General features: G+C 33.9%; 1 protein-coding gene across 1 annotated transcript in view; it reads left to right on the top strand.

Moving 5' to 3' along the window:
- Nucleotides 1–16,628, top strand: part of LOC120342713 (protein FAM227B-like) — a 69,910-nt gene extending 53,282 nt beyond the window's left edge. Inside the window, exons 10-15 of the mRNA XM_039411670.2 lie at nucleotides 6,730–6,844; nucleotides 7,925–8,052; nucleotides 8,469–8,628; nucleotides 10,394–10,471; nucleotides 11,791–11,932; nucleotides 15,576–16,628. Coding sequence (XP_039267604.2) covers nucleotides 6,730–6,844; nucleotides 7,925–8,052; nucleotides 8,469–8,628; nucleotides 10,394–10,471; nucleotides 11,791–11,932; nucleotides 15,576–15,689 — 737 coding nt within the window. The 3' untranslated portion in view covers nucleotides 15,690–16,628. The remainder of the gene's footprint in view (nucleotides 1–6,729; nucleotides 6,845–7,924; nucleotides 8,053–8,468; nucleotides 8,629–10,393; nucleotides 10,472–11,790; nucleotides 11,933–15,575) is intronic.
- The last annotated feature ends 283 nt before the right edge of the window (nucleotides 16,629–16,911 follow it).

The following is a 16,911-nucleotide window of genomic DNA, read 5'->3' as shown; positions in this document are numbered from 1 at the left end:
TTTTCTGTGGCGAGATTTACTACGACGAAATTTCCTGTGGCGAGTTTTCCTACGACGAAATTTCCTGTGGCGAGTTTTCCTAGAACCCTATAATTCGTGACTTGAGAGATGATCCGATTTGAACCATAAGTTTACCTGACCCACTTTCAAACATATACTCTTTATACGCGTTATGTTCAGATTGCATAACTCCTCAAATCAGTTTCACAATCTAGTTAATGAATCATGTTCTAATTAAAAGTTGATATTTTGCAAAACTCTAATTGTTTTCTCAAAACGATATTACCGTATTTGTTTCGGAAAATAACCTTCTCAGAGTCACGTGATTGCTGTACTTGCAAATGCAGTTGAAAATGTCGCAAATATTACTAGTAAATAATGACTTTTATTCGTTTAGACATGTTATGATAAAGTGTAACTAAACGGAAAATCATTTGATATCGGTGATTATGGAACTAATAATATTTTTGTGTCGGCGTAGTATCTAATAAAATGCTTTGAATTTTTTGCAGGAATCGGATAATTGGTGGTAACTTGATGAAATACCAATCACAGTGTGTTGAAAATCAATTCTCCATTTTTCATATTTCCAAAACCTAATATTTACCTATATTCGAAAATTCAATTAACATTTCTAACCTAACGAATGTGGCAACATTTAATCGGGGTTACTTTAACCAAAGTTTGTGGAAAACGTAGGTAACACCTATTTTGGGAGGAAATTTGTCTGGTATTTTATCTGATTTAGATGTCATCATAGGTAAAGCGCCGGATAAGCAGAAATTCCGCTCAGAACGAGCTATGGTCCTACGTCACCAGCGTAGGATATTTTTTTGATGGCGTCACATTTGGGGATGTTCGAGAAAAACTAAAAATTAAATTAGAAATGTAGGCTACTATATTTTATATAAAATTAATAATAATAATATAAATTATATAAAATCATTGTTTTTTTGTTTTTTTCTTAAATTTGCCATGTTGACGGTGAAAATAATATTTAATTAAGTTTGCTTCAAGCTTTTACTTCGGAACTAATCAACTTTTTTTTTTTAATTTCAACTAACAAAATCTAATTGATGGAATTTAAATTCAGCTTTATCGTGATTTTGATTTACATCAATTTGAAATATTCGAAAACTGAATTAATTTCGAGATGCCCTGCATATACGGTTAGAGCGTTGGACCCAATTATGTTGGCGTCGCAAGAAATCTCAAATTTAACTGCCATCCACACCACCTCATAATAAATTAGTATTAATAAATTCCGCAGGTAATGCCGAATTGATAAGTTCCAAAAATAGTACGTCCGGTACAAAGCCTGTAAGATATGAAGAGCTTTGTAGAAAATAGAACAGAAATCGTTCGTTTTTACTTCTCGAAATAAAGAATAATTTATCTGAACATTTTTGTAGCACGCTTCCAGATCCGTCTTGTGCGAATATTCGCTGTTTTGAAAACATTCACAAGCATGAAAATGGGTAATTGATCAGGGTGTGTCGTGTTGACTGATTAATAAGAGGTTTATACATTTTGATTCAGTACACTTTGAAAAATATTCATGAAAATCATAGCATTTTGTGGTAATAAATCCTTACTACCAACATGCCATGTACATTTTCATTTCTGCTTTGCTGATACGTTTTAAATTTTTCACAATTATCTCAAATTGTCATGATAATTACTCTTTTTTTTTCGATTTCCCAAGCTTTATTGTGCAATTTTTTTTAACGAACTTAAATTTTCCGGTGGCTTTACGCTTAATCTGTATTTGCCGATACATCGATATATTCTGTCAAGTAAATTTCCAAATATAGTCTAGGTATCCGTCATTGTTGTAGACGTAGTACTCATCTAAACAAATTAGGACTTATTTAGTATAAGCACATGTCCCGTACTACGTTACCCCGTCTATTTTTGAGAAATTAATCCCGCTTCTGATACGTAAATCACGCGAAGCAAGCGCACAATTTTTTTTATAATTGCCACACCCAATGGCATCCGACCCACGCATATTTCGAATATCAATCCGACCCAATCTATCATACTTCTATGCATTTCTCAGTTTCTGATTGTTCATAACTTCTACTGCGTAATTATTTTCGATTCAAAATAAAATTTAAATTGAATTTAACATTCAATCAACTTTCGTCTAAATTCTTCAGCGAATAAAAACATTTTTTATGCCGAAAACAATAAAATAATAGGGAAATCATACAGAAAAAAATGGCTTAGATTTTGTTTGAGTTACTTGCTTTTATTCTTAAGTTCCCATCTAATATTTCCATATTTAATTCAATGAAGCCGACTTAGGGTTTCTGAGTACGAGGTAAAAAACGCGACTTCGGAATAAAAACAATGCTATGCGAACATATGGAAGCACTGTTTATAAGTTCTAGCGTTGACTCGGACGGCCCAACGTATTGCATGTGGCTCCCGAAAGCTATTTATGCGGCCCGCGAATTAATTCAAAAATATTTACCTATGCGTACAAATATGGATGCGATCTGTACAAAAGAACAATTATAAGTTAATTTTAAAGAAATTCATCCAAATGTTCAAATTACCAATTCAAATAACACCCAAGTTTCCCTCTTTCGTATAACTTATTCAGGAACTTTTGCACCCGATGTATGGTTTTTGACTATGACTATATGTTACGTCATAATATCTCGGCTGCTGTGAGGGATGAATGTATGACAGCGCATGCGATAGTAACGTTTGGTTCCAGCATTTTACAACAAAACCACAATGACCGAAAAAAGATTAAGAATGGTCGAATAAATATTTACACATTTGAAGCGGAAAATCCAGAACTCCACAATAAGCAAAGTTTGAAAACCTACTGGTATTAGCGAATCAAATTTTCAGCTCGACGGGAAGCACCTATGTACGCGAGAAAACCTTTCGCATTGAACATTAACAAAATCAAGCAATGATCTGAACTTCTGAAATATTTTGGAAATATATACTTTAATGATCGTGGCCAATGATGAGGAGCTTGTCACCAGCAAAAGATTCACCATTTCTTACAAAAGGCTGGTTGTGTCGAATTGATCATGTTTTACATTGTTTGAACGCTCTATTTCGAAAAATATGATACAGTGTTATAATGATAACTTGTGGCCCGCGAACAATTGATTTTGTTTGTTGCGGCCCTTCAGTTCATTTGAGTTATGCAGGCCCGGTCGTGACTAAACTTTATATGAATATGTCATAACATTTTCAAACCCAATTACTCCACCATCCTAGCATTGTTGCTGGAGTAGAGCCCTGTTCAAAGGGGGAGGTTTAGTTTAACAATTAAAATAGAAAGTGATGTAGATGTACATTTTACTTTGATAACCAAATTTATTTTCACCAAAATGGAAATTTTCCCATTGTCGAATTTAAGTACAAAGTGGAAGTTAATTTTAAGGAGAATTATTATTGTGATAGTTCACAAATGTTATATAAATGTTATTTTATTCCAAATTAAGCTGATTTTAACCGATCAAAATCTTCAATTTGGTTATTCTAAATAAAAATGAGGACCAATTAGCATGTCTTACACCCTTTATTTCCTTAGATTGTTTTTGTTAGAAGTTTTTATTTGTTTGTACAGTGATTTTGCTTACGTTATTAATATACAAATAAAGACATAAGTAAACAACATTATGTCAAATCATTATGTCAAATATACAGCGGATATTGATAACTTATCAAATTATATTTTGGTATTTGTGACTTGGCTAATATACCAAATTAGCATTTTTATCACATGTCATCAGATAACATTTTTGATCGGAACAAGCGTATGTGTAAACAATCATCAAGACTATAGATTCATCTCTCTAGTTAGCTGAGCGAAACAGCGCGCTGACCAACGTTTCTATATTGTATCCATTTTCCTTCGTTCACGAAATTGGTTTTCACTGAAGTTGATCCCACCCAGATTTACATTAGAATAATTTTTACTATCATTGGACACGCTGGGACGCATTCACCTGTGTTTCCAGACCTTAATTTAGCTGTGCCTTTGCAAGGACCGTGTGTGGGTCCGATATTTAAGAACAAGGACCGTGTGTGGGTCCGTTATTTTAAAGCAGTGGTTTCCAACCTACTATGGCTCGTGCCCATTTTTCGGAGCGTTTTAGCACTCATGGCCCCTGTTCATAATTCCAGTGATATTTGAAGTGGTATTTTGGTTAATTTAATTTCCCAATATCATAGTTTTTAAACAATTCATACTCAACAAAGTGAAAACACCTTGTGAAATAACCTTATCAAGCAATGCAAAAGTAAAATCAGATTTGCGCCGAGCATTGGGCCCCCTTCAACTGCCGCTTCAGAGCTTGAGAAACGTCTGTAGTTCAAAGAATCGGATCATAGATATCGTCAAAGCAGTGAGATTGATTTTCCTGATCATTTTGATCAAAGTAAGGTCTCCCACACTCACTTAGAGGTAAAGGGAACTCACTTCTGAACAATCGACCGCTGAATATCAGATCTATTAAATAGGGATAGCGTTTATCATTTGTGTACTTATTTGGCAGACATGGATGATAATACTAACGACAACAAGTTGAGGAATCATGAATACTATTGTTATACATGCCTTTACTATATGTTCATATTATACATGAATGAACCTGGGATGACTATAACTGTATATCAGACTGATTATTTATTTTGTATGTTTGAGTTCACCATTCGTCATAGTATGAGTGTATATATTATATAAAAATTATTAGATTGTTTTGGTCGATCACCTGGAAATTTGTTGTGTATATTCTTTGAGATAAACGATATGGTGATGACGTAATCGATAAACGATAAAAACTGTAATTTCCGTAGAAGTTATCTTAATGAAGAGTCAGTCGAGTCGAGTTGATAATTAAATCGAAAGTAAGCCTAGGCGATGTATCTTGCCTCCACGTATCGTGTGGTCCTCCTTACACCTAATATATTATTATAAGGATGGTAAATCTTTTGTTTCGAATTAGAGAGATTTGTTTACTTTGTTTCGTGATTTTGTTGAAGATAATCATTATTTACCAAGCTTGTCAGGGCTTAAATTGTACATCGCTAATTTGGCCCATCCTTGATTATGGTGAAATGCTGTATTCCTGCTTCATCTTACCGTATTACGTAATTTCGTAAATGGTGGTCTATAGCCTTCATCGTCGTCATCGTTTCTGCCCATCACTCATTTTACGTTCGACATTGCATGTTTGTTTATGTTGGAACAGACTTATTTCACTTAAAGCAGGTAATTAATACCTTTCGCACCTCACAGTAACCGCATTCATAGATAGAGATCAATAAATGAAAACATGGTTTACTTCTTATGTAAACTAAACTTTTTTCTTCGCACAAAAATTGTGGAACGAACGTGCTCTTCTCTTCCTAAACCTCTAACGATATACTTTCAATTTGCGGTATTCTAAAGTTGTGTATGACGAACCAAAATACCAAATTTTGATGATGTTTTCGCTGTAATATTTTGGGCTATTTTATGGAGCTTTTTGTGAAGTTCAGCGGGTCACAGGTCGGTCATATGTTACTCTGTAAAAGAATTATGGTCGCCACAATTCCTTCTAAAATTGCGATATGATACGAGATGGATATCGTTCTTTATCACCATCTTATGCCATGTCGAGGTACATGTATTCGAATGTACAAATGGATAAATTGTAGCAAACATCAATTTAACAAATGAATGTGGTACAATATAATTCAGATCGCCGTCGAGTACAGAATCTTAATCAACTTTGTTCATGAATTTACATCTAAAAGAGTACTCCCGTAGTGTGTGTACCAGGTTAGGGTTATTCCGATTTTTCTTTTTTATTTCTATTATGAGTTCGGGGACTGTCTGTGTTAGCCAAGTGCGCATAGGCTTCCATCCGTTTATACAACTTGATGTAAAGTAGCCGAACAAAATTAGTTGCCTGCATATTGGTACAGTCACTTCTGGAGCGCCTCTAAAAGTGCGCTCGCTAATTTTGTCTCGACCATTACAATCTGGTACAGCGAGCTTTGCTTATTTTTATAAATAAAAGTGCTTCAGCATGTAAATTAAGAAGTTTCCATATCACAAAATTAGAAAGATATACTTCAGCGCGATGGCTCAATGATTAAAGCATTTGACTCGACCATGTTGGCGCTACAGGTCAAGCCCAAATGCCCACTTTTTTTCAGTGTGAAATAAATGGTCCTGCTGCTGATGTTGCTGGTTATGTATCAATTGAATTATTGAACTGGTCCTCTGTGATTTCCTCCTTGCCATCCAGTGTCGAAAAAGTTATTTTTATTTTTTTTGTTTTTCTATTCCTTTGATCTTGGGTGGTGTTGGGAGAATAACAACTGATCTATAAATCGATAATTAACCGTCAGTTGTGTGAAATCAAAATTATTCCGTTTGGCCAAAATCCTGATTTAAACTACTGATAATGGCGCCAATTTTAAGTTTAAATCAAAGACGGTAAATGTATAAAGTGCGTATTTTATATGTGTTTTATTTATGATCCACGTATGGAGGAAATTGCACAAACACATCTTTTTACCGATAACCCGAAATAACGAAACTATCTGGTTACCGCGTAGACCACACCCAAAATTATTTGTAGCACAATTTTAATATAAACAAGCACTTTGCTTACAAAGCATACATTGATGGCTACTTAATCAATCTTGGTCTATCAGCGTATGTAATACGTTGTTTATTGTTATTATATTTGCCATTTACAGTTCAATCTGACATGCTGGCTGCCATTCCCCCAGCTACCGCTGACTCTTCTGCGACATCTGACGGAAGGCAAGATATAACATTTTCGGTCCCAGCAGAAGATGGCGGCAAACAGACGTAAGTGAGTTAACAAATTTTTGGAGAACTGGTAGTATCACTCATTAGACGCAAATCACTATGTGCTTTTATTTAGTTCAATTTTTCGACTTTGTTACACTATTATACCAAACATTGCTTTGGATTCGGATTCAAAGTTTTGAATATTTTTTTTTTTAGTTACAAATTTTGGGTTCCATTACATTTGAACCCATGACAATTGCACCTGCATACTATTGCACCTATGGAAATTTTTTGTTGTACAGATAGTTGAACCCATACTAACCCTAACCCGTGGGTTTCAGCACCCGCATATTGATTGAACCCGCGGATATAGACATGGGTTCAAATGTACGTGGGTTCAAATGTACGGTCACCCAAATTTTGTTTTACAAATCGCTATAATCCTTAATCAGCAGTCGGATATAGATACGGTGTATTGAAGGGGCATAATATAACGAGAAAACGGTTGAGATATACTCACTTATTTGCTGCCAATCTTGAACTTTGTACTGCGCAGTAAAATACACCAGAGGGCAGTAGTGGTTCACCAAATGGAGGAATTGTTCCTCAGATTTGGCATAAACATTAATGTTGTATCGATTGTGTCCATGAATTAATTATTCGCCCAACTCTTCGACAACTTGCGTGTATGGTATAACAGTTGCGTTAAATACTTTTATATATAAGAGAAGTAGCAATATCGTATTTCTTCCCATACAGAGATAGATCAGATAAAGATATTTTTGGCATTGCCGATACGATATTTAAAGCATGGCTACTTGCATATCAACGGTGGCATGCGCGGAGCCTCTTGGTCCACCTTTTAAAAAGTAAATATATATTGAAAATCAGTGATATTTCTGTGCTCTCAATATAGAATATTTTCAATTACCATAATTCTTATATTAATTTATCATGCGTGGTTGAACAATTTTCTGGGATTGTCTGATGTGCGATAACATGTATATGACATTTTTAACTGTAATTTTGTTTTGGCCTTTGGTCCAACAGACCGCCAACACTTATACGCATGTGTCACTGCATATGTATGAATTATATATAACTCTATTGTTTATACTTTATTTCGTTAATGTTCAGAACGTTCGCCGAATCTGAAAAAAGTCCGAGGCAAGACAAGGAAAGTGCGATAAACATCATTAAAACTGCAAGAACGACATCTGTGTCACCAACAATAAAAACACAAAATGTCAAACCATATAAGGAAGGTTAATACATACCTGTCACTCATAACGTTTTAATGCACTGGAATATTTTGTACACGTAGAAAAAATACCATAGATTGCAGTAAGATATGTTTCGAAGCGATCACAATATTAGACTTCAAGGAAGGGAATGTCTGATTTGCTTTATATATCTGTCAAATTAGTATATTGTCACCATTATAATTTCTGGTTTATTTGTTGCCTTTATGTGAATGATTCAATATAAAAACAAACGGAAATGATCCAATGCGAAATATTCTCTTCTAAAGCCCACAAAGCATATTGAAACACACTTCATTCCCCCTTTGAAGCTTTTCGAATTCAAGGTTAAAGGGTACATCATTAACAGAACATCTTTTCTCTTAAATACCATTAAAAGCATTATTATCATTCGATTGCAACTAAATTTTGTATTTCAGCGGAATCGGCTCAAACTGGACCCGGTCCTGACTTCGAAAGAGTTATGTTTAATCTCGGTGGAAGAAGTCCGTTGGTTGCTCATTATCTGCATATGAAGCAGTTGAGAGACAAACAAATCGTTGGAAAACAAATGAAACGAACTGAAATAATGCAGCTTCCATATCCTTTTCTAATATATATGCGGAATAAAATTTCGTTATGTGGACTCTAGACTAGACTCTACATTGTAGAGCTATGGCTTGCAGTTCATCGCCCTGCCTTAATCAGTTTGACACTGACTGACTATTTCATATATCCCCACCGTAAAGACGTAGTATGTATGTATGTCTCGTTTCGCCTCGCACAGGGTAAAATACATTCTTGTCTTTTATATTTTATTATGTATTAGTGGCGACTTGTTTCGAGTTTCGTTAAACACGCGTATCCACGAATTTGAAGAAATTTGAAAAAACATCAATAACTATTTACCAATAAAAAGTGTTAGCGGCCTCATTTTTTATCAAAAATGGGGACTCTCAAGTACGAACAATAGCGTAAACCAACTTCTGGAGTGCCATAATGGACGTCTACGGATAAAAAAAAATATTATCTGTAATGTACAAATGGTCTCTAATGAAATAATATTTCTCATGAAAACCGCGCGCAAAAATTGCTCTGAAGCAGGATGATACAGGTATTGTCTGTCTTTCTTCCAACTTTTTTTCCATTGAATCTGTTGGAATGAAGACTCAAATATTCGCATGAAGGAAATGAAAATTTTTTCAAGCAAAACCCACAGTCCTCAAAAATCAGGGACCCTGGTTGGGAACTACTGACGTAAAAAAAAGTTCCTTTTTTATCGCAATCCCTGACTCGAAAATCTGTAGCAATGAACTCATCTATTGTTTTTTAATAATGTTCTTAGTGCGCATTTTACTAGATCATGTTATGAAAAATATTATCACGCTGGTAATCTTTAAATAATCCAATATTCAAAGAACAACAAAAATCGATTTGCGTAATCAGATTCTCCAAATATAGAACCTTCGAAGGTGGAGTGTAATGAACTAGATAGTATGCTGTAATAAAAAATCTATACCATCCATGAAGGTCATTTACGTATATAACGTTCAATTTTTGTCAACGGGCTTGTAAATTCTATGTACGTCCAAGATTAAAATTTTTTTCCATAAATTTTTCATTATCTGATGGGGGCTACCTTCATATTATTATGTCACTAGATCACCATAATTAGTTAATTGAATCGTGGAGTAATGAAGTTTCATAAGATTTTTGTTGCTACGTTGGAAAAAACTATATTTTACCTTCTCATCTACTATTGTGCTTAGTACTTACATGTTTAGTCATGTCTTATTAAAATAGTAAGGTCATAATACTATATTTGGCCAAATTTAAATATAAATTATTAGTCAATAGTTTAATGGGCACATTGGAGTAATGAATTAGCCCGAAAATGTTACCATTTCGATGTCAGCCGTATATGACCGTATTGTTTATTTAGTAGTCAACCCAAAGAAAGGTCCATCTTCCAAACCATCTTCGCTTGGCTAACACAGACAGTCCCCGAACTCGTAATCGGACTAAAATAAGGAAAATCGAAATAAAATTATGGCCTAACCCTACCTGGTACACACACTACAGAAATGCTTTAATTAAAATAGCAATATTTCTGATATAGTTTGGACGAAATTATTTGTCATAGCTAGCTTCAGCAAATTGGTAAGCCGAAACGAAAAGATTCGACTGTTAAAACAAAAGATGCTGTTCATTATCTATGAATTACTGTTTGTTCAGAGACATGTTATGAGTAACAATATGTGAACGCTAAACAATGCTTTTTCATTTTAAATAGAAAGCGCAAAATATAAAAAATTGAATTCAAACTTCATCGTTTATTTGTTCTTAATATTTCATCTCTCAACACGGCTTCAGCACCTACGTTCCAGGATGTGATCCGACATTCCAAGAAAACCGTAAAAGATTTACATACTCAACGAGACAGGTGCTATTTATATTATACCATTTTCTCTTTCAATATCAATCATGGACAACCATTGATGTATCTGCCGTGACTCGTTTCAGGTTATCTCCAGGGACTTGATAAAGGTCATATAATTCATTCTGATATACTTGTGCGCCACAAATATAGTTATATTTTGGCCTTTTCTGTTTCTGGCGGAAATTACAAAGGAATATGGCCTGGTTTCATCGGACTTTGAATCATTTTCAAAATAAAGTATAACATTTTTTTATAAACATTTACAATGTGACACCAGTCACTCAAAACAGTTATCAGTTATTTCATTCTAAAGATATCCGTAAATTCAATGTTGGGGGCACGATGGCCCAGCGGGGAAGCGGTAGCGGTGTTAGCATTGCAGGCACATACTTTAGGGTCAAACATCATTACCACCCGCGGTATAATAAATTGCATAGGTCAGCGGTTCCCAAAGGGTGCGCCGCGACCATTTGCTAAGTGCACCACGAAAATTAACAGAATTGTGGTAAACATATCTAAAATAGGATTGAATATTTTACATACTGTACTTATTATAAATGCTTTATTGTTTCTTCTTTTTAAATTATGTATATGAATCAATAAATCCATTCTACCTTTATATATCTTTTACTTTTTGTTACGTAATGTCTGCCTCTATTGTTACGTAACAATAAAGATAGACACTACTTGCTGCAATTTCGCAGGCTGCAGTTTTTTGTGTGCTGAACCGAGTTTAAGCGAACATGTATGATTTCTTTAGTATTTCTAAGGAAAATCAGGCGGAAGAAGAGTTGACTTTTTGCCTGTGTTCTTTATCTGTAAATTCAAAGAATTACAGTCGAATATTAGTGAACGGTTGCCTTTACAATAATCCATTCGGGAGAGAATTGAAAGACCGAAAATGAAAGAATAGATCGAGTCATGGGGTGGTACGAAATGGAGCCAGGCATGCCAGAACACGATTTTTAGGAATCTTATTCTTCTTCGTCGATTTAACTACTGTCCAAAACGACATAAGCTTCATCGAATGTTAGTGTTGGAATTCACAAGTATACAGAATTTTGAATATTTAATACCGTTATCTTATCCGTATATATATTTATACAACTCTTATTAATTAAAGCCTTCCAATCTGAACAAGCTGCCACTAATTGGACAAGACCGGAATCTTTTCGGTTCGCCGAAGTTTTTACATCTTGCGTGAGACGGTGGGCATGGGATCAGAATTCGATATTTCCAATCCGCGATACTATCACAGTTGAGCTTAGGCCATTGCGCTCACGTATATTTGAAATGTGAACATACTGATATTTTTACATTAGAATGATGGCTATCACTGAAGAGGAAAGATTACGACAAGAAAAACTCCGAAAAATCATTGCGTTGGATACAAAGAAAGCGAAAGATATCTTGAGCGATCCACTGGAAATCAAAATGCGAAGTGATCGCGTTATGGACCAAGCGGTAATTTTTTTCCGTTTATTGTTTCTGTGTTAATAACATAATAATATATAATTAGAATGCTGGATGTACGCTTTGTGTGTATTTTTTGGTCATTATACAATCAGTAGTATTAGTATATACTAATCAGTGGCATAAATATTTCGCCGCAGTGAAACCAAATTACTTATATTAAATTCTGGGGGGCGCGTGAGAAAATCATATTTTTGTAATTATCATATCTGTACAGCAAAACCTCGAAATTGACATAGGGCATTTCGTAAAATAAAGAATAAAAAAGTACAGCTTTGAATAATAGCAGAAGATTAAGAAAAATCCATTTCCGAAAAACGTGACTGCAGTGAATTTTAAAGCAACTCAAACAGTTGCAAACGGGATTTTTTCTTTAACACTCTAGCACTGAAAATACCAGCACTTCATACACAGAACAATTTTGAAACATTAGTTGAAAGTTATGTTCGCCCAACAATCGTTTCAAATTAGCATGCACTTTTTGTAAGCAATCATTCAGGCGCGTTTAAAATGGCCATAATCTGTCTGCTTAGGCATGAGCTGAACAATATCTTAAACATTTTAAGCGAATTTGCTCAAAACAGGTGTACCCAATATGGAATGATGTTTTGAACTTCTCCCTACCCTTTAACAGAGGTCAATTTGGTTCATATTTTTTTTTGTATAATACGACATTTTGAGAATAATTTGTGATTTGAATTTTATGTCTTGTTTTTGTTACAAAATACCTCTAATTACTGATTTTCAAACCATTCGAAAAAGTAATTAATTACTGAATTTGAAATATCTATCTAACTATTTAAGCGCAATTCTTCACCATACCCAGTCAGTGTCCATCTAGAAAATTTGAAATCGAAATATTTAAAAATTATGTTTTTATGTTTTGATAAGGCGGTTTTCCTCGTTGATGTTTCTGTGAGATTTGTCTTTTTTACGCTAAAATTTTTACAAGTAAAATCGGAATTAATTAAAAAAAATGAGAGCAATTTATTCGCAGCAACGCTTCCATACGCGTAATTGACTATTTCTCCAATAGATTATCAGCGCAGAGAAATTCTCATCCATCCCAACAAAATTAATTTTTTCCATGAAAATAAAAACATACTCCATATGTTGTCAAAAATAAATTGAACGCACTGGCCTGTCGATTGCGCACTTGTTCAACCATATCCGGACCACAGGTTAGAGACATTTTGTTCGAGTTTTGATCGGACATTTGAAATCCTACCTTTCCACATCATTATTCAAGTCATTTTGCATCATTTTAATAATTTTATTGAAATATCACGATTAATATTAACGACCTCATCATAAATGCCGAAATATTTGACCTTTAACTGGAGTCAATATGAATTTTTGAGTATTTTGACTGAAATGTTTTCCGATAATAGAATATTCCTATAATTTGGTTATGGTGTTTGAAAAATAAATCAAAATGAAGATAATAACCAAAATTATGGTTTTTAACGGAAATGATGCGATTTTGTAAAATCTTTTATGTATCCTGAGTTGTTACGCAATTAATGTTTTTTTAAATATATTACTATCCAATTATTAAATAAGCACAGCGTTTTATTGAAAAAATTGAAGAAATTGCGAACGATCTTCATAAAACTTATTGCTGCAATTCAACTTACTCTATTATATACAATACGACAAAAGTGCAGCGATCGCTAACTAATCATTTGGGCTCTAAACACATCAAGCGACGAAACAAGATTCATTTTGGCTAACTTTTTTGTCGCCTACTTGCTTTCACAAATATTCATAAAACTATACCGTGATTTTCTCGCAATATTAAATAAATAATTTTGTACATCATACTATTGAAATTAATATTGGGAAAACAAACGAGTGGATAACTTGCAATTGAATATCTAATTTTATCATTTTGTGTTTGTATATTCTTCTCTAGCGATTCATTAATCTTTCCAAATTACTGAATAATGTTAAATAAATTATAAAAATATTGCCACTGATCTTCCTGCGACTGTTATCCTGGGCCAAATAAGTTTTAAACTGGGACCTTCCATTGGTTTCAAATTGTACGGATTTGTTCACGATCTTTTGTTGATAGAAAAATCCTCCAAATGGAATGACCCGTATATTTGATATGTGGGATTATGCACATTAAATTCATAATTCATTTGCCCGCGTTTAAACTTAATCTGTCATTGGCCCTATTTCGATTTTGGGGTTTGAAAATTTTAAAAAAATCATCCATTTAACTGTATCCGGGTCGTATGCTTGTATGAGAGAAATGGAATGATGTCCATTCCATTCTTCATGGTATGACACGCGACAATTCACCAAGCAATTTTAAGTCCTGAAATACTGTCGACCATTTGACATAGCCACTGCAATGTAATCCGCTCCAGTTCCCCAAGAAGTCATGACTTGAATTGAGATGTCTTCCATGACTCCGATGATGACTTTCAATAACTTAGACGAGTCAAGTCAAATTTTTATGGTAATTTTTAAAGTTTGAGTAGTGGCTCTGAAAGTTCTACTTTGTCTCCCCTAGTCGCGATAAGTTATTTATAGTATAACTCTAAATGGGATCGATGTTACAATATAAGATATGTTTAGAATAATATTCCATATTTTGGATATATACTAAATTTTAATAATAGAGGCGTAAAGTTATTGGACACAAAGTGTATATATAGATCGTTTTGTTATTATTTCTTGTCGGTATTTTTCTTCTAATGGTTGTGAAAAAAATCGCTTTTCTTTATCCACTACTGGACCAATTGCTCTCTTGTATTTAAACCCATTTTGTTTTGTTGTTGTAATTTCTGCATTGAAATCCAATTAGGACTACATAATGGAATTATCTTGTACCTTAACCTTTTGTAAATAGTTTTCAATGTCTACCAAATAGCTGTCATGGTCATATTTTTCAAAATCAAGATTTTATGCCATGTCGTTTGAGACATTTTACTTCTATGGGACTCAAGCGAGAAAAACCAAATATCGATTTTATGCCGTTGCGATGTCAAACCAAACATGGATAATCCACATATTTGTGACATATAATAGGTATTTAATTCATTATATGACATTTGTGATATTGTGTATATAAACAATACAAAGTAACCGAATAAATTTTGTTGATTGAAAATACCGTGAACTGTATTTTCAAACATTGGTAAACGATATGCAGATTTTATCTTCTGTTAATTATGGCTGCTCGAAGCAGAAGAATTTAGTTTACCAAACTTAATTCCGATATCAAAATTTTCTGAAAGGTGATATATGGTTCATTTTCGCCATATATTTTTCAGTCGACTAATGCGGTCTCAATGCACAAATTACGCTTCAATTAACATTTTCACCCAAATGAGGAAAAACAACGGATAGTCGCGTATAGAAACAATCAGAAATTTGCATATAGGGTTTGACCTGATTAGTGATAACACCATGTCCTCGCATGTCAGGGTAGACCTATCATCGATCGTAACATCTGTCTTAAATTTAACGAAATATACTAAACTTGAAATGTTCCAGCCTTCAATACAGTATATAAATATATATAATACATATATATAAATTGCAAAAGCTTTGATACGATCGACGATGTGGCGAATCATCAACCTATTAAATTTTCTTGACGTTTATTCTATCCTTACAGATCGGTGGGGGATTGCATCGTCCGTCGTCGTATGGAAGAATAAAGTCAGCTCATACCGATCAGGATTTTTATTTGCAAGAAGATCCGTTGTCAGATCCCGAAGTTGTTATCTAGAATTTCTGTTTTTATTTTTGAGGAATTTTACTGTGTCATTTCTTTCGTGCTTTCGGATATTAAATCTACAAAGAAATTTTTCCTTTTTTTCTATCCTTTTACATTTTCTTTACGATATTATTTTTATTAGTTTTGCTTTTAGGCGTAGAGGTATGGCATAAATAGAAGAGACTGGAAAAACAATTGGGTAAACCAATAACAAACTGAGAGGCTTGTTAAAGTACTCGTCTAAAATCGTACATTTTGCATAAGTTGTAATAATTTGTTTTTGCGCTAATGGCATTCATATTTTGGTTGGGTTAATTTTGAACGTCCAACCAACATCGACTGCAAGTATGACTCAGACGACTATTCAAATAATTCGATCAGCTTCCGACTATGAATAACAGATTTTCACTACAAAATAGGCGCTCCAGAAGTGGACCAATATGGATCGAGGTAACTAATTTTTTTCGCCTACTCTACTCCAAATTGTGTGAAGGAACTGAAACGTATGGGCATGGGGTATATTCACTTGGCTAACACAGACAGTCCTCGAACTCGTAATAAAACTAAAATAAGGAAAATTGAAATAAAATTATGGCCTAACCCTAACCTGGCACATATACTATACGGGAGTACCCGGAAATTTATGTCTTCGCAGACTCTTTTCTTATTTATCACATTAGGGTATTATTTTTTTTTCTATTTCACATTGTTATGAAAGCTTTTCATTTAATTAATTAATACTAAGGTTAGCCAATACCAACTGCTAAGTTTCAAGTGGATGCGCTTCTGGACTTCATAGACATATGTCATAATTTGTCAAGAACAATTAGCGTTGCTTAAATTTACGACGAAGCATTATTAATTCATGTAGAAAATGTTTTGTGAAAACATGTTAGTGACTTGGAGTCATTTGTATTACTTAACCCATTAAATTTAAATTAGCTGTCGCAACTGTCCGCTCATTTTGTTACCAAAGGAGATTGGATAATACATAACGGAAACCGCCTAGTCAAAGTAATTAGGTCGATGCCATCGCGACTTATTTGCATTCTAAAACAAGAAGAATGGAAGCTTTAATTCACATCTATTTGTATATACATACTGTATCCATAAAATTGACCATTATGATAATATAGGATAGGCAGTTTTGAGTACCAATATCATCGACTATTCTAAAATCGTTTCAAATTATATTATTGAGGCGCGACCCATAACTGGTTTGGATGGAAATCGA

This window comes from Styela clava, chromosome 3 (genome assembly GCF_964204865.1).
Source record: "Styela clava chromosome 3, kaStyClav1.hap1.2, whole genome shotgun sequence".
Lineage (NCBI taxonomy): Eukaryota > Metazoa > Chordata > Ascidiacea > Stolidobranchia > Styelidae > Styela > Styela clava.
Note: the sequence above shows the minus strand (reverse complement) of the source record. Positions and strands in the feature narration are given on the sequence as shown.